The sequence below is a fragment of the Schistocerca piceifrons genome, chromosome 3 (genome assembly GCF_021461385.2).
Source record: "Schistocerca piceifrons isolate TAMUIC-IGC-003096 chromosome 3, iqSchPice1.1, whole genome shotgun sequence".
Classification (NCBI taxonomy): Eukaryota; Metazoa; Arthropoda; class Insecta; order Orthoptera; family Acrididae; genus Schistocerca; species Schistocerca piceifrons.
The window spans coordinates 486325520-486349176 of record NC_060140.1 but is presented as its reverse complement, the minus strand read 5'-3'; the positions used below and the strand labels follow the sequence as shown (position 1 = coordinate 486349176).

General features: G+C 44.2%; 1 protein-coding gene across 2 annotated transcripts in view; it reads left to right on the top strand.

Moving 5' to 3' along the window:
- Positions 1–4928: 4928 nt before the first annotated feature.
- Positions 4929–23657, top strand: part of LOC124790020 (cuticle protein 38-like) — a 33484-nt gene continuing 14755 nt past the window's right edge. Inside the window, exons 1-2 of one of the 2 annotated variants that reach the window (XM_047257571.1) lie at positions 4929–4963; positions 6914–7290. In XM_047257571.1, the coding sequence (XP_047113527.1) occupies positions 4952–4963; positions 6914–7219 (318 nt within the window). In that variant the 5' untranslated portion in view covers positions 4929–4951 and the 3' untranslated portion in view covers positions 7220–7290. Of the gene's footprint in view, positions 4964–6913; positions 7291–23657 lie in introns of those variants that run through there. The other variant, XM_047257572.1, reaches the window with a different exon arrangement.

The following is a 23657-nucleotide window of genomic DNA, read 5'->3' as shown; positions in this document are numbered from 1 at the left end:
TAGATGCTGTGGCCCACGTTTTCAGCAATGAAATTATATTTCATAAACGAAAATTTAATGTTGTAACCTCAGGTCTATTTCAGATTTCAATGTTAGCTGCTCTGAAAGAGCCACGCTTGATGTCAGATGTACACTACTGGCCATTAAAATTGCTACACCAAGAAGAAATGCAGATGATAAACGGGTATTCATTGGACAAATATATTATACTAGAACTGACATGTGATTACATTTTCACGCAATTTGGGTGCATAGATCCTGAGAAGTCAGTACCAAGAACAACTACCTCTGGCCGTAATAACGGCCTTGATACGCCTGGGCATTGAGTGAAACGGAGCTTGGATGGCGTGTACAGGTACAGCTGCCCATGTAGATTCAAAAACGATACCACAGTTCATCAAGAGTAGTGACTGGCGCATTGTGACGAGCCAGTTGCTCGGCCACCATTGACGTTTTCGATAGGTGAGAGATCTAGAGAATGTGCTAGCCAGGGCAGCAGTCGAACATTTTCTGTATCCAGAAAGGCTCGTACAGGACCTGCAACATGCGGTCGTGCATTATCCTGCTGAAATGTAGGGTTTCGCAGGGATCGAATAAAGGGTAAAGCAACGGGTCGTAACACATCTGAAATGTAACGTCCACTGTTCAAAGCGCCGTCAATGTGAATAAGAGGTGACCGAGACGTGTAACCAATGCCACCCCATACAATCACGCAGAGTGATACGCCAGTATGGTGATGACGAATACACGCTTCCAATGTGCGTTCACCGCGATGTCGCCAAACACGGATGCGACCATCATGATGCTGTAAACAGAACCTGGGTTCATCCGAAAAAATGACGTTTTGCCATTCGTGCACCCAGGTTCATCATTGAGAACAACATCACAGGCGCTCCTGTCTGTGATGCAGCGACAAGGGTAACTGCAGCCATGGTCTCCGAGCTGATAGTCCATCCTGCTGCAAACGTCGTCGAACTGTTCGTGCAGATGGTTGTTGTCTTGCAAACGTCCCCATCCGTTGACTCAGGGATCGAGACGTGGCTGCACGATCCGATACAGCCATGCGGATAAGATGCCTGTCATCTCGACTGCTAGTGATACGAGGCCGTTGGGATCCAGCACGGCTTTGCGTATTACCCTCCTGAACCCACCGATTCCATATTCCGCTAACACTCATTGGATATCGACCAACGCGAGCAGCAATGTCGCGATACGATAAACCACAATCGCGATAGGCTACAATTCAACGTTTATCAAAGCCGGAAACGTGATGGTATGCATTTCTCCTCCTTACTCGGGGCATCACAACAACGTTTCACCAGGCAATGCCGGTCAACTGCTGTTGGTGTTTGAGAAATCGGTTGGAAACTTTCCTCATGTCAGCATGTTGTAGGTGTCGCCACCGGCGCTAACCTTGTGTGAATGCTCTGAAAAGCTAGTCATTTGTATATCACAGCATCTTCCTCCTGTCGGTTAAATGTCGAGTCTGTAGCACGTCATCTTCGTGGTGTAGCAATTTTAATGGCCAGTAGCGTACATTGAAATAATTACGCCTACACAGCAGTGATCTGTGTATAGTGTTACAAAATAAAACGTTTTTGTGTCTTCTAAAAAGAAAGTGTTAAAGAAGTAATTATTTTGGAAATTTATAACTTCATTTTATTTATTCTCAGATGTTTGCGACGATCAGGAAGATCGTTGATTCTTACTGACTGAAAATTTACGAACCTTACGACGCTAAAAGAAAGTGGTGTTCAATCTCTGACTTATCGAGTTTACTAGAAGTGATATAAACTGCGAATCTTGGAATTATTTTCAAACCATGGTGTTCTGACAGCGTATATCAGTGAAATCTCAGCACTTTTATTTTTCGAGATGAACCTAAATTGAATACAAATTACGTAATTAATAATTTACTGCATTTGAGAATTTTATTACGCTCACCAGAGATAATTGTGTTTATGGATCTTGCTGTTAACAGCATTAAGGTAAAAAAAGAAGGGATATAGCGCTACAGACTTGTACGGTGCCTTGTATTGAAGCCAGAGTGGACGGTGCCTCCCGCCATCTGAAACAGCCCAAAACATTAGTAGACTACTACATACGAACGCTTCTTGTTCCTTGTTTGTGTCGTGTACACGCAACAACTGTTTTAAATACGATTAACTACCGTGTTTTCGTGAATAACACAGTGCCGGGAAGGCAATTTCAAACGTTTTTGTGTTCTTAAATGCGTAATTGCTGAAGTAATATGACACGTCAGGCCTCGTTAATGTAACTTATTTTTGTAGATATATTTCGAATAAACGAGATGAGAACGAAGTGATGTGCAAAGAATGCTTCCGTAATCCACTTAATGCCATTTTTACCGTATTTGTATCGGTATCAAATACAACTGATACAGTTTTCAACTCGTATGCTCAACATTTTTAATGCTCCAATTTGCAAAAAACGTGTAAAACATGTGCAATGACGGAAGACGCAAGGCATGCTATCGTATCTGTGCACATCATCAAAGTGAAATGTCAAAGAAGAGAACGACATAGAGCAGTACCTCCATGCAGAATAGAGTTCTTGTTTTACATGTATTATATTGTCAGTGGATCAGTTTCACTGTAATTTACACTTCTTCTCACTTTGAAATCTTATACCTGACGCGTCATTTAGTGTCTGATCAGTACTAGTAATTTACACGGTAAAAAAAGATATAATTTTTTAAGCCTGTTCCAGTATTGTGCAGCGCTATAAATGTGATTAAGGGAATGGTCTCAAACGCTTAGATCAGGTTAGTTGGATATTTTGCTTTAACATTTATGTAAGTCTGTTTTTTGTAATGATATCCTAACCTGTGTAACTATAGGCCTACCTTTCCAACAGTAAGCTATTTGCTTATTTTACCCGAATATTTCTCGCCAGTAACTCTGTCAATTTTTGAGGAATAAGGATATATATCACAATTGGAACGTATGTCTACTTTGACCATCTGCTTCAGTTCATTTTTTAATTTCACTTTGAGGTTTCCGAAATATATGTCTGTACCATCGATTGTGATATACCAATAGTTGGTTAGTTAGTTAGTTCCATGTTCCAAGTGTCATATCCATGATAAATCATAATGATGTGGAACGAGTCATTTTAAATTCAGATAATTGTTTTTTTGTAAATATGTCTCCTTGCTCATCATTTATTATATTTTTGTTTTTTAATTAAAGACAGACAGATGTTAGTCCGTAATTCTTACCCATCACCATTTACACATTACAATAACAGACAGCCTTCTGAAGAGTAGGAGGAATTGTCAAATGGTTCAAATGGCTCTGAGCACTACGGGACTTAACTTCTGAGGTCATCAGTCCCCTAGAACTTAGAACTACTTAAGCCTAACTAACCTAAGGACATCACATACATCCATGCCCGAGGCAGGATTCGAACCTGCGACCGTAGCGGTCGCGCGGTTCCAGACTGTAGCGCCTAGAACCGGTCGGCCACTTCGGCCGGCAGGAATTGTCAAAGAGAAATGTTTTCAGTTTCGTTTTAAATTTTACTTTTCTGTCTTTCAGGCACTTTATATCACTGGGCTAGTGATCAAAACTTTTGATTGTATAAGTGATCAAAACTGTTGGTTACAGCATTGTGATCGCTATTTGTTCTACAGACAACCTTAATGTGGCGTAAAGACTATCTTTTTTTCCTTCTGGTATTGTAATTATGTATATCATTGTGCTTGTTGAGGTGCAGTGGATTATTTACAATAAAATTCATGAGGGAATAACTGTACAGTGGAGCGGACAGACTGCTTCTCGCAAGCTGAGCAGTAGGGAAGCATTCACGTAAATTTTCGGCCAAAGCCTTCTCCAGAAACAAGGCAAAGTACACACACAGACACATTCGATAATCATAAACACAAGACACACACACACACACACACACACATATATATATATATATATATATATATATATATATATATATATATACTAGGAACATATAAAGAGATTAAAAACTCGTTTCGATAGCTTAAGATACCGTCCGCATTCACGACGCAGTTAATCGATCTGTAGAAGACAGATTAAGCGCAATTTATTCTTGGATGACCTATTTGATGACACTGGTGTCGGTGTTCTTTGCTACCAGAATAACAAGTTCGCAAAGTCACTGAGGATTTTTGTAGTCTCGAGAATTGCAGCACTGTCTTTGTTGCAGTCGACATCACAGGAAAGCGGCTACATTGTTATTAGGAATGTGTGTCGGCTGGTCCCAGCAGAGGTTCGAGTCCGCCCTCGGGCATGGGTGTGTGTGTTTTTCCTTAGGATAATTTAGGTTAAGTAGTGTGTAAGCTTAGGGACTGATGATCTTAGCAGTTAAGTACCATAAGATTTCACACACATTTGAAAATTTTTTTAATTTCCGCCTTCGTACAATTTTTCACTTGGCGTTTCAGTCTACATACAAATTCTAAGGTGGGTTTTAATTGCAGATGCATGTTAGAAATCAGTGAAGGCACGTTTAGGGACAGTGGATGTAACATAATAAGAAACTAAATCTACTCATCGTCACATATGCTATGTACGCCATTATCTGGCAAATATAGCATACAACTTCTAAGACATCAACATGGGAACAGCACCCACTAATCTCTCTGCTGTCATCAAGTTGTGGTGATATCTAGTACGCGATCAAGTGCAAGGTGGGCGTACAGTTACAAATTAACACAGACGCGGTGGACTGACCTAGTCTGCCGCGGCGGTCAGCTTCGGATTCGCAATCTGCAAACGCTGAACCAGAGCGCAAAGTGGATCAAGAGCACCGTCTGAGGGAGCTGTGGCCGTGTAGCGGGCAGAGGACGAGGGCGTGGCTCGCAGGCCCCACAGCTACCGCCCGCTATATATACCGACGGCGAACCTGGCTGCGGCACCTGTTACTCTCGCCGGACAACAACTCCCATCACAACATGTACAAGCTGGTGAGTTGCCTGCGCGATGACACGTACCTCCGAGTGGCTCAGGCCATTACTTCCCTTCTCTTGCTTCTTCAACTGTTTCCCTATGCTATGGCACTCTTTCTATCAGAAAAAACATACTTTTGAACAGTCAACACATATGAAGAGTAGTTATACAGTTTAGACTATCACTTCCAAAAGAAGTAAAGTTATGTAATTAATGTCTATAGTATGGTGGACAGTGCAATCCCCGCGCCACAGCACTTCGGTACGCTGCTAGAACAGCCAAAACGAAATGGTGCAGCACATCTACACTTCACCAGAGGGTTCTGACATGTGACTGCAATAAAACAAAAAGTTATTTACGTAACTTTTTTATGTAATAATTAAAACTGTATGAGTCCCTCGTATTCTAGTACGTATCTGTCCAGGGCGTTTCGCTTCTACTGCCTCTTACTAGGCAAAGTTTTTGCTTCTGAACGTATTAGCACGTTTTCTGTTTCTTACAAACTCTTCCATTCGATGTCTTTGTTTCTCTCTCTTTCTGTTACGTCTCGACTTCAGTCAGAGAGGCAGCACTACGATGGAGATGTTGCTTACGCTTTTGGTGTGACTATGGTCCCAAAACCCAGCCTGTTTCTAGCAGCATTTATGTCAGCTGAAACTGTAATTAAACCTCCCTTCGTTTCCCCATTTCGTAATTGCTATTGGAAATATATTCTCGTCTCGTCCTCTACGGCAGCTTTGTTTCTTAGCTAAATATCAATGCCAGATGGTGAAAATCTCTTTCACCCTTTGTTTAGGTATCTTCAGCTGCACCACTCGACATTTTGTGTCTTGGTATGCCGAACATTCCTGATGCCACAGTGTATGCTTTCTTTCTACGTAGCAGAAGTTTTGCTACCAATTTCTTCATCGCTTTGTCTCTCTCTGCTACTAGTATAATTGCCGCTTTATTTAATTTAAAATTCAAATTTAGCCCTGACTAACGTGTAAATTGAATTTAACAGATATTACCCGCTTTGCGGGAGAATAGTTGAATTGAGCTGGGAGGTGTCAGTTTGTGTGTCTTCTCGTAGCATGTAATTTTAACATTGACACGAATTAGTTGCAAGAACGAAGAACTGGACGAAGGTGTAGCAAGTGGAATGTTTCGGTATGTATTGCTCCTGGAGTTCAGTTGGTATCTAACAACAGCTGGTGTTTTATAAAAGCTGGATGTCAATATTGGATCGCAGTCCGTTGCTCGTATAAGTCGAGATGTTTTAGTACACTAATCATATGGGAATAGCGAAAATTTCATTCAATGCGATCCAGGGGAAGGATAAAACAGATATTCACCATACGATTTATTTTCCGGAAAAGGGGCCTTTATGCCAAGTTAAATAGATTGACATTAGCAGTTAGCAGCTATGATGGAGATTGTACAACCTTATACAATGAGTGCCGAAGTCTCTCCCCCTCTCCCCTTCCTTACTCCTCTCATCCCCCCAACCCACACACCCATACAGTCACAAAAATAATATGGGTAACTTCCTACTATTTGTAGGACATTGTAAGGTCTGTATTCAGAAATTCCATTTTACTTCATTTTCTTCATACTTCTGCCGAATAACTTATCTCAGATGTTGGTGCATATTAAACTTTATTTAGGGTTACTGTCTCTATGTCTCCTTTCTGAAGCAACCGGAACAAATCCACAGTTGTGGACGAAAAAAATGCTTGAATTGCTGTGTTCAGTGCAGTTTTTTGCCTCTTACAGTAATTTTCATCCATAGCCATTTGGTGATGTAATGCACAGATCACAGCCGAGGTCGCGTATCAATCGATTTATTTTGGTTGGCTTCACTCTACACAGACGACTATGTTCATGTATTTATAACTCTAGTCCCACCATGTTGCAAGTGAATAGCTCCTCTTGCAACCACTGCCAACACGGCCGCCTGTCGAGCTCTGAAATACGCGTTGTCGCAGGTGATCCTTCTGTGCGCCGTGGCCGCCGCCCACGCTGGCTACCTGGGAGGCTACGCCGCCCCCGCTGTTGCCGTGGCCGCCCCCGCCGTGGCTGTGGCCCACGCCCCCGTGGCTGTGGCGCCCGCCGCCTCCTCCATCGCCAACACGTACAGGATCTCGCAGACGGCCCGCGTCCTGGCCGCCCCCGCCGTCGCTGCCGCCCCCGTGGCCTACGCTGCCCCCGTGGCCTACGCCGCCTCCGCCGTCCACGCCCCTCTGGCCTACGCCGCCCCTGCTGTCGCTGCTCCCATCCTCAAGGTGCACTGAGAAGGGCAAATGTCAGTGATGTATCATCCATTCTGACTCATCGTTATTTAATAAAGACATCATAAACAGAATATAATCTGTGCTTCGCTATTCCTTCTTTCCATTACTCCAATCCTGTAGTTGTCCTAAATCGTAGTTAAACCAAGGTAAAACACTCTTACTTCTTAAGCTAATATAAATCGTGAAACCTCGAACAGGAAGCAACGAACACCAGGAGGTAGGCGGCGAAATCACGTAAGTGGTGCAGTCACCCAGTACTGGAGAAATACTGCTATGTTTAATATTTATCTGTAGTGGAACCTAACGATGGCTAAGCAGTTCATGCAGCAACAATGGACACACAGATAATATGGCACAACACAATGTTCTTTGAGTACCCAACGGGCATGTGGAAACATGACGTAATGTCTTGGTAGCTGCTCTGTACGTGTCGAATCTGAAATTTTGACGATTTGTGAGGGTACGATTTATTCGGTTTCTTACCACAACTACCGTTTTTTCTGTGAAAATATCTTCACAACAGAGTAAAATTCTGTACTATGCAAAATGCGGTTTCTCGTAGGTACCCATGTACAGATGCAAACCATCTGTGGTATCTTTGTGTCGTTGCAGGAACCGCTCGGGAAAGTGTCATTGTACTGGTCTTACATTGTGTTCAGGGTACCGCATACGAGGTATCAGACAGCTCTTCATTACTGAACCTATCCATAAATCAGTGTATCGATCTTAGCTTGTAAATAACACTGACAGAAAAACAAACTCGATACAAAATCGAGTATGAATGCGAGCTTGATGCCAACGAGTAAAGCAGGTATTATTGTACTCATAACATGGTAAAAGATTGTCTATCTAATAGTTACAGTACGAAGTAATCCATGTGATATTCACTTGCTTGCTAAACTGTTGGAGAATGCAACAAAGACGACAAATTAACGCACAGATTTACATGTTGTATAGTCAGCAGAGTACCGCGGTAGTTTCTGGGAAGACTTCATACTCGTATTATACTGAGAACGGCGATACAGCAACATCAAGCGAAACAGATGCTGTGGCCAGATGCAAGCCAAATGCAAACCCCACAGCCTGTTTTGTTTAAGCTTTATCTAGTCAGATAGTACATTACGGAATGAGTATCGACAAATCAGAGTTCTTGGAATTCAAATATCGGATCGGAACACTGCATGACAAGCTGCGTAAGAAATGAAAATATAAAGAGATGTTTTTCTAACCATGCAGTGGCATACTATCCTAATACTTATTTTGACTTATTCCTTGATCTGTCAAGACAGAGATTTTCTTCAAGATTCTAACTGAATGAACTGCATTAAATTTTAATTTTGACTATGAGACGAGAAAAGAAACATTAGGCTCAGTCAAAAATTGATAATTTATATTTTATTCTTTCTTACTGTGTGATTTTTTTAAGGACTTCCGTTTATTTGGCTATATGAACGTTAACGTGACTTAATTTGCTGTTACGTTAAGAAACTGACATACAAATAAGAAAGGCAGAAACCCATTTAATTTACAATAATTCAACAGCTGTTCTGGAACAATTACGATGAAATGAATTACGTGGGAAGATCACACAAACATGGCCATGTAGCTTCAAAAGAAAATTACTTTCATTGTTATTTAATGAGAAAGACAGTTAAGCTACGCATGAAATGAAGTATGTGACTGAGAACATTGCCCGCATCTCGTGGTCGTGCGGTAGCGTTCTCGCTTCCCACGCCCGGGTTCCCGGGTTCGATTCCCGGCGGGGTCAGGGATTTTCTCTGCCTCGTGATGGCTGGGTGTTGCGTGCTGTCCTTAGGTTAGTTAGGTTTAAATAGTTCTAAGTTCTAGGGGACTGATGACCATAGATGTTAAGTCCCATAGTGCTCAGAGCCATTTGAACCATTTGAACTGAGAACACTACATCACATTTTATTTAAAAACAGCAAAGCTCAAGAAGCTAGCCAACGATGACCGTAATGGAGAGAGCAAGTAGGGACTACAAGTGACCCTTGGAGGCCTTGGAGTGAATGGAAAAAGTTTATGAGTACGTTTTCTTCACTCGCTGTTCGAAAATGGAAAGCTAGAAAAATAGCTTGAAGATGATTCGATGAACCGTCTGCCTGCTGCTGAAGTGTAAATTGCAGACTAAGTATGTAGATGTATTAGTACACCACAACATTATTGCACTTGTGTATGAGGATGTGCGGCTGGTCCCGGCGGAGTTTCGAGTCCTCCCTCGGGCATGGGTGTGTGTGTTTGTCCTTAGGATAATTTAGGTTAGGTAGTGTGTAAGCTTAGTGACTGATGACCTTAGCAGTTAAGTCCCATAAGATTTCACACACATTTATGAGGATGCTTCTGTCAACTTATAAGGAGTTTTTGTCGTGGTATTTCGTGAGAACACAATAAACTGCTCGATAGTACACGCACAAATGTCCCTGAAAGTAGTCAAGTGCGATGCATTTTCTTCAGTTGCCACTGTAATTATTTACTGTAAAATCACCACATGTTTCCTGTAGCGGCCATAGGACGCCAAGTGCAATAACAGCGCGGTCATGAAGTAGATGAGTTTGCTTCTACACAAGTCATACAGTCGATACATAAACTGTTTGAACAAACGCTGAAGCGCCAAAGGAACTGGAGCAGGCATATGTATTTAAACAGGCAGTATACGACGCTGCGGTCGGCAACGCCTATATACGGAAACAAAGGTCTGGCGCAGTTGTTAGATCGGTTACTGCTGCTACAATGGCAGGTTATCAGATTAAAGTGTGTTTGAACTTGGTGTCATTGTCGGCGCACAAGCCATGGGACAAGCATTCCCGAGGTAGCGATGAGGCTGGGATTTTCCGGTACGATCATTTCACGAGTGTACCGTGAATATCAGGAATCCGGTAAAACATCAAATCTCCGAGATCACTGCGACCAGAGAAAGCTCCTGCAAGAACGGTACCAACGCGACTGAAGAGAATAGTTCAACGTGACAGAAGTGCAACCCTTCCGCAAATTGCGCAGATTTCAATGCTGGGCCATCAGCAGGTGTCAGCGTGCCAACCATTCAATGAAACATCATCGACATGGGTTTTCGGAGCCGAAGGCCTACTATTGTAGCCTTGATGACTGCACGACACAAAGCTTTACGCCTCGCCTAGACCCGTCAACTTTTGGACTGTTGATGACTGGAAGCATATTGCCTGGTCGGACGAGCGTCGTCTAAAATTGTATCGAGTGGATGGGGGTGTTCTGGTATGGAGACAACCTTATGAATCCATGGACCATGCCAGTTAATAGGGGACTGCTCAAGCTGGTGTAGGCTATGTAAAGGTGAGGAGCGTATGCAGTTGGAGTGCTTGATACGCCTATATACGAGTCTGACAAGTGACAGGTACGTAAGCGTCCTGTCTGATAATCCGCGTCCTTTCATGCCCATTGTGCATTGCAAAGGACTTGGGCAACCCTAGCAAGGAAATGCGACGCACCACACATCCAGAATTGCTACAGGGTGGCTCTAGGAAGACTCTCCTGAGCTTATCCACTTCCGCTGGCCACCAGACTCCTTAGACGTGAGCATTATTGAGCATATCTGGATGCCCTGAGACGTTCTGTTCAGAAGAGATCTCCCCCCCCCCCCCCCCCCCTCGTACTCTCACGGATTTATGGACAGCCGTGCAGCCGTGCAGGATTCATGGCGTCACTTACCTCCAGCACTACTTCAGACATTAGTCGAGTCCATGATACGTAGTGTTGCGCCATTTCTGCGTACTCGCGGTGGCCCTGCCCGGTGTTAGGCAGCTGTACCATTTTCTTTGGCTCTTCAGTGTATTTTCACTGCAATACGTTGCACTCCAAATCAAATGAAATGCAATTATTCTGTTATTATGGACTGGTGACAAAACGTCGCTAATCCACAACTGCATCAACAGTCCTCAAACCTCCTGAGGGTATATGGCGGAGAATACTTCTGGCACCAATAACTCGTTCCCCCTTCCCTTTTCCAAAAGACACCGGCGCGTGGAAAGAATGATTGTCAGTAAGTATCTGTATTAGCTCTAATTTCTTGAAGTATCTCATCAGAGTCATTACGCGAGATGTATCTGAGAGGAAGTAATATCTTGTCCGACTCTTCCCGAAATGTATTCTATCGAAATTCCGGTAGAACAGTCACCGCGACTCACAACACCTTTTCTGTAGCGTCTACCACTGGAGTTTGTTGAACATCTCTGTACCGCTCTCGCGCTGACTAAACGATCCCAGGGTGAAAAGTGCCGCTCTTCGTTCATTTCTCTCTATGAGTTACTCCTAGATATTTTACAACAGATACTGTTACCAAGAGTAGTGTAGCTGCACAGAAGAAGTTTTCTTTTCCTATGTATGCGCAGTATGTTACATTTATTTACATTCGAGGTCAACTGACAAGACCATTCGTCAATCCTCTGTAGGTCTTTCTGCAAATCGATACGGCCTACTGGAGTTACTACTTATAGACAACCTGATCATTGCGAACGGTGTTAAAGAGTTTCCGACGATGTCTACTAGAACATTTAAGTACATTGTAAACAGTAACGGTCCTGTCACACTTCCTTGTGGCACTCCCGAAATTACCTTTACATCTTTCGATTCTCTTCCGTTAAGAGCGATATGTCGAGTTCTATTGCCAAGGAAGTCTTGAATCCAGTCGAAAAACTGGTCCGATACTCGGTAAGCTCGTTTTTTGAGTTTTTGTCCTCTCTCTCTGAACGGCAGTGCGGGGCGGCGTCAAGTCAAGGAACACAGCATCAACCTGACAGCCGTTGTCTACAGTGCTATGAATCTCATGGAGAAACAGAGCGACCTTGCATTCACAAGATCTCTGTTTGTGGAATCCATGTTGATTTTTACAGAGAAGGTATTCGTTCTCCAAGATCGACTTGATTCTTGAACATAAAACATGTTCCCTTATTCTACAACAGGCTGATGTCAACGATTCAGGCGCAATTATGTGCGTCTATCCTACGGCAGCGATCTGGGCTTTCTTCCAGTCGCTAAGTACCCTTCGTTGCTCCAGCGAACTACGATAAACTCCTCGTAGAAAGGGAGCAAGTGCTTTCGCGTAATGTTTGTAGAATCTCACGGGTGTCTTATCCGGACCTGATGCCTTTCCACTGCTAAACGACTGTAGCTTCTTTTCTGTTCCGCGGACTTTTAGCTCAATATCTCCCATTCCGACGTTCCTACGATAGTTGAAAGGAGCGACCGTATTATGAACTTTCGCGGTGAAACAATTTCTGAAGACCGAATTCAGTATTTCGGCCTCCTCTCTGTAATCTTACGTTTCGCTGCCTGTATGGTCAATGCGTGACTGAAATGGTGATTTCTAACCTCTTACTGATTGTACATAAGACTAAAGTTCTTAGGGTTTTTACTCAAGTCTGTAGACAAAATGTTACTTTCAAAGTTCAAGATTTTAAACATGGCTGAAACAGCAAATGTTGAAATGCTTCATGGTAAATGATGACAGCCAAAACAGTTGCAGGATAAAGATTTATTAAAATTCTTGACCATGGTTTCGGTATATATAAATATACCTTCATCAGAAGCAAAATACCTAAATTACATCCTGCAATGGAGATTAATAAAACAATTGTGCCAAAGGCGTCGTCAGTAGTTAAAACATCATCTCCATTTATACAACATGATTATGGACAGAGGGTCGATGCGAACACAGATTAGCATCAGTCTATGCACCGGTGGTGACACCTACGACGCGCTGACATGACGAAAGTTCCCAACAGATTTCTCGTACACAAACAGCAGATGACCGGCGTTGCCTGGTGAAACGTTTTTGTGATCCCTCGGGTAAGGAGGAGAAATGCGTACCATCACCTTTGATAAAGGTCGGATTGTAGCCTATCGCGATTACGGTTTATCGTATCGCAACGTTGCCGCTCGCGTTGGTCGAGATCCAGTGACTGTTAGCAGAATATGGAATCGGTGGGTTCGGAGGCTAATACAGAACGCCGTGCTGGATCCCAACGGCCTCGTATCACTAGCAGTCGAAATGACAGACGTCTTATCCGCAAGGCTGTAACGGATCGTGCAGCCACATCTAGATCCCTGAGTCAACAGATGGGGACGTTTGCAAGACAACAACCATCTGCAAGAACGGTTCGACGACGTTTGCAGCAGCATGGACTATCAGCTCGGAGACCATGGCTGCGGTTACCCATGACGCTGCGTCACAGACTGGAGCGCACGAGTGGCAAAACGTCATTTTTTCGGATGAATCCAGGTTCTGTTTACAGCATCATGATGGTCGCATCCGTGTTTGGCGACATCGCGGCGAACGCACATTGGAAGCGTGTATTCGTCATCGCCATACTAGCGTACGGGTCTCTCTGAAGACAGAAAATGTTCGACTGCTGCCCTGGCCAGCACATTCTCCAGATCTCTCACCAATTGAAAACGTCTGGTCAGTGGTGACCCAACAACTGGCTCGTCACAATACGCCAGTCACTATTCTTGATGAACTGTGGTATCGTGTTGAAGCTGCATGGGCAGCTGTACCTGAACACGCCATCCAAGCTCTGTTTGACTCAATGCCCAGGCGTATCAAGGCCGTTATTACGGCCAGAGGTGGTTGTTCTGGGTACTGATTTCTCAGGATCTATGCACCCAAATTGGGTGAAAATGTAATCAGTGGCAGTTCTAGTATAATATATTTGTCCAATGAATACCCGTTTATCATCTGCATTTATTATTGGTGTAGCAATCTTAATGGCCAGTAGTGTATATAAGCGCGCAGAGGTCTTAAAAGTCTCTTCTGCCTCTGTCTCTGTATCTTGTTATTCTTTCTGCTGTTATTGTGTTTTTCTGAGAATTATTTTCCATTGAAATGAAATGAAATACGTGGCTATCGACCAGTGGTGCCCTCGACGTCTATAGGTGGCTGCTGTCCAAGATCTCCTCTATGACCTCCATCAAACTGGATGTTAAGTCTTCTTCGTGTGGCCGCTGGTCACATTGAAATCTCAGGAAACGAATATGTAGACTGGTTGGGCAAGTTGGCAGCCAGTATGCCAATTTTGGGGATGCAGATACAAGACTCCTACACCATTAGTTGTCGGGGGTTTGGAATATGGATTGGTGCGCCCTGGATTTTCCAAATAAACTGTGGACCGTAAACGATGGCGCTGTATTAATCACAAACATATGGCTTACAATTTTAGACGAACAGTTGGTAACAGGTAGGTTTTTTAATTTAAAATACAGAAAGTAGGTAGGTTTGAACATTTTATTTCGGTTGTTCCAATGTGATACATGTACCTTTGTGAACGTATCATTTCTCAGAAAGAATGCTGTTACAGCGTGATTACCTGTAATTACCACATTAATGCAATAAATGCTCAAAATGATGTCCGTCAACCTCAAAGCATTTGGCAATACGTGTAACGACATTCCTCTCAACAGCGAGTAGTTCGCCTTCCGTAATGTTCGCACATGCATTGACAATGCGCTGACGCATGTTGTCAGGCGTTGTCGGTGGATCACGATAGCAAATGTCCGTCAACTTTCCCCACAGAAAGAAATCCGGGGACGTCAGATCTGGTGAACGTACGGGCCATGGTGCTTCGACGACCAATCCATCTGTCATGAAATATGCTATTCAATACCGCTTCAATCGCACGCAAGCTATGTGCCGGACATCCATCATGTTGGAAGTACATCGCCATTCTGTCATGCAGTGAAACATCTTGTAGTAACATCGGTAGAGCATTACGTAGGAAATCAGCATACATTGCACCATTTAGATTGCCATCGATGAAATGGGGGCCAATTATCCTTCCTCCCATAATGGCGCACCATACATTAACCCGCCAAGGTCGCTGATGTTCCACTTGTCGCAGCCATCGTGGATTTTCCGTTGCCCAGTAGCGCATATTATGCCGGTTTACGTTACCACTGGTGGTGAATGACGCTTCATCGCTAAATAGAACGCGTGCAAAACATCTGTCACGTCGCGTTATTTCTCTTGTGCCCAGTGGCAGAACTTTACACGACGTTCAAAGTCGTCGCCATGCAATTCCTGGTGCATAGAAATATGATACGGGTGCAGTCGATGTTGATGTAGCATTCTCAACACCGACGTTTTTGAGATTCCCGATTCTCACGCAATTTGGCTGCTACCGAAGTGCGGAATAGCCGCGACAGCAGCTAAAACACCTACTAGGGGCATCATCATGTTGGAAGTACATCGCCATTCTGTCATGCAGTGAAACATCTTGTAGTAACATCGGTAGAACATTACGAAGGAAATCAGCATACATTGCACCATTTAGGTCGTGGTTGACGTTTCACATGTGGCTGAACACCTCCTGTTTCCTTAAATAACGTAACCATCCGGCGAACGGTCCGGACACTTGGATGATGTCGTCCAGGATATCGAGCAGCCTACATAGTACACGCCCGTTGGGCATTTTGATCACAATAGCCATACATCAACACGATATCGACCTTTTCCGCAATTGGTAAACGGTCCATTTTAACACGGGTAATGCATCACGAAGCAAATACCGTCCGCAGTGGCGGAATGTTACGTGATACCACGTACTTATACGTTTGTGACTATTACAGAGCCATCTATCACAAAGCGAAAAAAGTGGTCCAACTAAAACATTCATATTTCTTTACGTACTACACGAATATGTAATAAAAATGGGGGTTCCTATTTAAAACAGCGCTGTTGATATCCGTTTGACCTATGGCAGCGCCATCTAGTGGGCCAACCATAGCGCCATCTGCTTTTCTCCTTCAAGCTAGATGAGTTACGTTCTTTGTAGTTTTTTCGTTTGATGCTTATTTCGTGGGATAGTCGGGCCGGTCACTATCAATGGACCATTCTGTATATACCGAATATAAATTGAAGTGTTAAGAAGTAATTTCTAGAGGTGTTTGTCTGAAATACAGCATCGTAGTGAAGCGGAAAGTGATAGATTTTCAGTTCACTCAAGAAGAGAATTCTATCTTTTGAAATGTGATGCTACGGAGGAATGCTGCAGTCTGGGTGGGTAGACCGAACCAGAAATGATGAGATATTAAATAGAAAAGAAATGTGTGACAGGACTTTAACAAGGGATTAGTTGATGCCACACATCCTAAAGCATCAAGAAATTTTCAGTTTGGTTAAGGGAGGTTTCGTCTTCTGGTAGGAAGGGAATCAACAATGCGAACACCAATAATTTGCCTTTGTATAAATTCTGTGAGGTAGTTCAGAGAGGATTGGGGAGCGAACAGAGGTTCAGGGCACTGTCACGCCCCTGGGATGCTGTCCCTAAAGGCGGAAGAATCAGCAACGATCAACGGCATGAGGATGCAGAAAGCAATGGAAACCACTTCTTTACAGACACATAATGTGTATCCACAGGACATGTGCCCTAAAGTTGAAGTAGTGTCATGGTCTCTCCACTGGCAAAAGCTCCAGTAATAGCCCCCATTTGGATTTCCGGGAAGAGACTGACAAGTGGGAGGTGACCATGAGAAAAAGACTGAATAACCACTGAAAGGATATCGTTCTATGAGTCGTGCTGTGAAATGTTTCAAGTTTAAATATGGTAGGGAAGATAGAAAACCTGAAAAGGGAAATGCAAAGGCTGAATCTAAATATAGTGAAAGACAGTGAAGTGAAATGGAAAGATAATAAGGATATCTGGTCGGATGACTATTGGGTAATATCAACAGTAGCAGAGAACTATATAACGGGGGCAGGATTCGTTATGAATGGGAAGATAGGGCAAAGAGTGTGTTATTGTGAACAGTTCAGTGGTAGGATTGTTCTCACCAGAATATACAGCAAACCAACACGACAACAATAGTTCAGGTATACATTCCGCCGTCGCAAGCTGAAGACGAACAGATAGTGAAAGTATATGGGAACATCGAAGGGTAAACCGAGATAAAAATCTGCTGGTCACAGAGGACTGGAATGCAGTTGTAGGGTAAGGAGCGGAAAGAAGGTTTACACGAGAGTATGGCCTTGGTACGGGGAATGAGAGAGGAGAAAGAATAATTACGTTCTTCAATATATTTCAGATAGTAATAGCGAATATTCTATTCAAAACTCACAAGAGGAGGAGGTATACATCTAAAAGTCCGGGAGATACAGAAAGATTTCAATTGGACTACATCATGGTCAGGCAGGTATTCCGAAAGAAGATACTGGATTATAAGGCGTACCCAGGAGCAGATACAGACTCAGGTCACAATTTAGTGTTAGTGAAAAATATGGTGAAGTTTAAGGATAATTACGCAAAGAAGTGGGACACTGAAGTAATAAGGAATGACGAGATATGCTTGAAGTTCGCTGAGGCAATAAGCAATACCTCACTAGGCAGCACAGAAGAGGAATGTACATCTTTAAAAAGGGCAATCACGGAAGTTGGAAGGAAAAACATAGCTACAAAGAAGGTGACTGTGGAGAAACCATAGGTAATAGAAGAAATACTTCATTTGATCGATGAAAGAAGGAAGTACAAAAATGTTCAGGGTGACTCAGGAAGACAGACATACATGTCGCTGGGGAATGAAATAAATGCGAAGTGCAGGGAAGTCAAGACGAAATGGCGGCATAAAAGATGCGAAGAAATCGAAAATGAAATGATTCTCGGAAGGACTGACTCATCACATAGAAAAGCCAAATAACCTTCGGTGAAACTAGAACCAATGCTGATAACATTGAAAGTGCCATGCGAATTCCATCGTTAAATGGTTCGGAAGATTTAATATCAAACAAGGCAGACAACACTTCATCAGAATTTCGAAAATCATGGGGTGAATTGGCAACAAAACGACTATTCACGTTGGTGTGTAGAATGTATAAGTCTGGCGATGTACTATATGTCTTTCCAAAAACTATCATCCGCACAATTCCAAAGACTGCAAGAGCTGACAAGTGCTAGAATTACTGTACAATCAGCTTAACGGATCATGCATTGCTGAAAATAATAATATACAGAAGAATGCAAAAGAAAACTGGGAATGTGTTAGATGACGATCAGATTGCCTTTAGGAAAGGTAAAGACGCCAGAGAGGCATTTCTGACGTCGCTGTTGATAATGGAGGCAAGACTAAAGAAAAATCAACACACGTTGAAATGGTGCAAGATGTTCAAAATTCTGAGAAAAATAGGGGTAAGCAGTAGGGAAAGACGGGTAATATTCAGTGTATACAAGGGCCTAAAGGGGACAATAAAAATGGATGTCCGAGAACGAAGTGTTCAGCTTAAAAAGGGTGTAAGACAGGGATATAGTACTCCGCCAATAATGTTTAATCTACACATCGAAGAGGGAATGATGGAAATAAAAGAATACTTCAGAAGACGAATTGCATTTCAAGTGAAAGGATATCAGTGTTATGATTCGCTGATGACATTGCTATCGTCAGTGAAAGTGAAGAAGAAATACAGGACCTGCTGAATGGAATGAACAGCCTACTGAGAACATAACATGGATTTAGAGTAAATGAAAAGTAGCAGAAATGAGGACAGTGAGAATATCAACATCAGGATTGATGGTCACGAAGTAGATGAAGTTAAGGGATGCTGTTACCAAGGCAGAAAAATAAACAATGATGGATGGAGCAAGAATTACATGAAAAGCAGACTAACACCGGCAAAAATGGCATTCCTGGCCAAGGGAAATCAAACATAACCCTTTAACTGAGCAAGAAATTTCTAAGAATTAACGTTTGGAGCATGTATGGTAGTGAAACATGGACTGTGGGAAAACCGGAACAGAAGAGAACCAAAGACTTTCAGATGTGGTTCTACAGACGAATTTTGGAAATCAGATGGATTGGTAAGATAAGGAATGAGGAGGTTCTGTACAGAGTCGGAGAGGAAAGATATATTTGGAAAACACTGATAAGGAGGAGGGACAGGATGATAGGACATCCGTTAGGACATCAGGGAATAACTTCCATGGTATGAGAGGGAGCTGTAGAGGGTAAATAGGGTTGAGGAAGACAAAGATTGGAATACATCCAGCAAATAATTGATGACGTAGGTTGCATGTGCTACTCTGAGTTGGTTGGTTGATTCAGGGAAGGGACGAAACAGCGAGGTAATCGGTCTCATCGGATTAGGGAAGTGTGGGGGAGAAAGTGGGTCGAGCCCTTTCGAAGAAACCTTCCAGGCATTTGCCTGAAGCGATTTAGGCAAATCACAGAAAACCTAAATTAGGATGGCCGAACGCGGGTTTGAACCATCGTCTTCACGAATGACAATCCGCTCTCCATAGCCAAACTACCTATCACACGTTTCTACTGTGCGTATCTTTCCAGGAATATCCAGTAGCAGAAGAAGTTTTAATCGTCAGTATTTTGCCGGCACTGGGAGGAGAGATGATGGCGTATAGTTCTCCATCAACAGACTTCGCTCCAAAGCCCTGGGTTATATCCGAAACTTCACTATAGTGTCTGTCGGAGTGAAGGCATCTGACACTTCTGCTGGTGATCCTTCCATCGGATGGTTATGTTAAGCTCAGCGGTGCTATTTGAGAGGGATAGGCACACTCTTTCATACCTGTCGTTGTCAAGGACAACACAAGCACTACACTGCGCACAATGCACGCTCACCACGGTCACTCATACTAACTGGTACAGTTTGGATATTACTCAAACTTCACGAAGAGAAGATGCCACTACGCGCGAAGACTGGGACGACGCATCATCACAGCCAACAATGACGTACGTTATATACGAGGCTGAGTCAAATGAAAACCTTAAATTTGTAATAACAAATCGAAATTTCGCGCCGTTATCCTGTAAGTTGGTAGGCGTGCTACAAACAGCATGCAGAATGGCCTGTAGGTGGCAGCATAGTGCAGATGTACACATATCGTCGCAGTATCAATATAAAGATGGCCGACCCACTTGCGACTTGCACCAGGGAAGAACAGCGTTATGTTATTCGGTTTATGCGCAGTAAAGGTGTGAAACCTATTGAAATTCATCGACGAATGAAGGTTCAGTACGGTGATGCATGTCTGTCACAGCAGCAAGTCTACGAATGGAGTAGGAAGTTCGCAAATGGTTTGACTTCAGTGGAAGATGCTCCTCGTCCAGGTCAGGCACAACGAGTTGTGACTCCACAGAACACTGCAGCAGTTGAAGCCATAGTGAAGAAAAACCGCCGAGTGACACTGAATGACATTGCAGCATGTTTACAGATTAGTCATGGGTCAGCACACCACATTGTGCATGATGTGCTCCAGTTTCACAAAGTGTCTGCAAGATGGGTGCCACTGCAGCTGACTTCTGAAATGAGAGAACGACGTGTTGATGCTTGTGAAGGGCTTCTTCGGCCCTTTGAACGAGAAGGTGATGGATTCCTTGCAAGAATCTTTACTGGGGACGAAACCTGGGTTAACTTCCACCAACCGGAAACGAAGAGAGCGAGCAAGGAATGGCACCATTCCTCATCACCAAAACCGTAGAAGTTTCGAACAGCACCTTCAGCAGGGAAGGTTATGCTGATTCTCTTTTGGGACGCAAAAGGCGCCATTTTGGAGCATTACATGCCTAGAGGGACCACTGCCACCAGTGCATCATACACAGATCTCCTAAAAAATCATCTGTTGCAACAATCACAGACTTGAATTTTGAGTGTCTTCCTCATCCACCATACTCACCAGACCTAACCCCAACTGATTTCCATCTGTTTGGACCACTCAAAGACGCAATGGGAGGAAAGAAGTTCCGTTATGATGAAGAGGTACGCCACGCAGTGCGTGAGTGGTTGCGGGGACTGCCAAAAGAACTTTTTTCTAAAGGAATTTATGCACTTTGTAAGCGCTGAAGTACTTGCATTGAGCGTGGGGGTGATTATGTTGAAAAGTGATATAGCTTTGTACCACTTATGCACAAAAATAATATTTAAAAAAGATTTAATGTTTTCATTTGACTCACCCTCGTATATAAAGATGGTATCTGTTCTTTCGGACATATTCGAAAGAACAGATACCATCTTCATATATATATATATAAGGCTTACCAGCCATTTGACCATCTACTTCTGTGCAGATGCACAAACAGTGCCCGAACTCTTACGGGAATCGGCAGTAAAGCCGCGAGTAACGAGTATGATGGGCAGTGGCACTATGAATATAGTTTAGGGCAATAAGTTGCGAATGCGGGTCTCACGGGAGGCAGAGATAAGTTCCTGCAGTCGCAATATCCTTTGTGTCCTCGGTAGCTCAGCTGGATAGAACGTCTGCCATGTAAGTAGGATATCCCGGGTTTGAGTCCACAGTCGCCTTTCTGCACGCTAGCGGTACGGACGTCTTGTTTACGTCCTCGCCGCGCAGCTCGCTCGCGGAGTTGTTTATGTGATTCTGCCCTCTTAGCGCGCCATTTGTCCTTCGCCAGAGAATGGCTTATGGTTCAAATGGTTCAAATGGCTCTGAGCACTATGGGACTCAACTGCTGTGGTCACAAGTCCCCTAGAACTTAGAACTACGTAAACCTAACTAACCTAAGGACATCACACACATCCATGCCCGAGGCAGGATTCGAACCTGCGACCGTAGCGGTCGTGCGGTTCCAGACTGTAGCGCCTTTAACCGCTCGGCCACTTCGGCCGGCCAATGGCTTATGCCAACAGAAAATCTACACTGAAGATAAGCTCTGCACCTGAATATGCCCGACCCAAAGCACTGGAAATCGAACTGTTTATCAGAGATAAAGTCAGGATTGATTGCAACGATCTTCTTGGCATCCATCTGTCGATAGTGAGCAGTGTGGCATACGTGAAATTCGTTAACGAAGACATATGTGACAAAATTATAAATCCAACTCGAAGTGATCTTAAGTTCCGTCACTCTGATGGACACATTGGTGACGTAACTGTGGAACATGTGGGACTTGGACTGCGGACGATACGCGTATTTGAACTCCCTTTCGAGGCGCCTTCCGAGGTAGTGGAAGAGTGGGTTCAGTTCACTACATACCCGGTTCTCAGTGGAGTACGACAGATCCGCATAGAGCTAACCAAACATGTGCCGTACTGCTTATATATAGGTGCCTGCCGTGCAATTATTACTTATGATGGCCAGCTGAAGACATGCTCGGGATGTGGCAAAGAAGGACACCTCCGTTCCAGCTGTCTGCAACGCAGAATCACACAGTTACCGCCTGGGGACCTGCCGGCCACGACCACTCCGACGACGCTACCGCTGACGTTTGTCGAAGTTCTCCATAACGACCCCAGACCGCGATGACCACTGGCTCCTACTACTGCCACACCGTCGTCACCGGTAATGCCTCACGCTGTTGCGGAAGGATCGATGCCTTTCCCTCCTCCTCCCGACATGTGCATTGGTGAGCTATCTCTAGGACAGGGGATGGCCCTTGACTCCATGGTTGTTCCTACCGATGCTTTTGTGCCTGAACATCCGGATCCCCAGGCGTCTTCGGACACTGAAGATCACATGCGCAAGCAACGGTCGCCGAAGAGACGTCGGAAACGGTGGATCGCCCCGTATGACACCTGCAGGACGCAGTCTCAAGACGATGAGGATCACACCTATCGTTGCCCCGATGGACGATTCCATGGTGGAAGCACCAGTGTGCACCCCGTCAGAGGTACAACCATCCTTGCATGCACCAGACGCTGTACCTATGGACGTTGAACAGCAGCTGAGCCAGAACCGCTCTTCCGCCGCCGACATGACGCCGCCTTCGGACTCCACAGGTACTCCACCGGACGCACACCATTCACGCACCATTGCGTGGTCTGACGATGTAGACGACGAAACACCCATCGTTGAGATAGCAGCGAATGCTGCTGCTCCATCCAACGACTGCTGATCAACAGAGTTGCTGGGTGGGGATGTGAAGACTACTGGGCCCTCATTCCTCTTCGCTGCTGCTCTTCGTGCATCCAAGATCGTCCCAGTAGTCCATAAGCTTGCAGGATTGGCTCCATCAGTGTCAACACCATTGGCACCCCTGTCAAACTACAATTGCTCCGTGAAATGCTGAGGGCGTCGGACCTCAATGTTGCCCTTTTGAAGGAAGTTCACCTGGCGACGTTCCCTAATATCTATGGCTATGTGTCCTACCTCACGCCTTGTGCTGACTGAGGCAGTGGGACAGCTATTCTTTTAAAGGAAGGCATTGAGATAGACGACGTGATTTAATCACCATCGGCTAGGGGTCTTGCTGTGACTTTCCACGGTGTCCGAGTCATCAATGTTTACGCTCCCACGGGACGGCCAAGCGACGGTAACGGTCGCGATTCTATTCAGAACAGGTCGCTCCTTCGTTTGTAGGCCGCTACGACCATTGTTGGGGGCGACTTCAGCTGTGTGTTATCCCAGAAGGACCAACATCCCCAGTTCAGCACATGCCAGGAACTCAAGCTGCTCGTGCATGAACTGAACCTCACCGAAACTTGGGGCCGCATGCA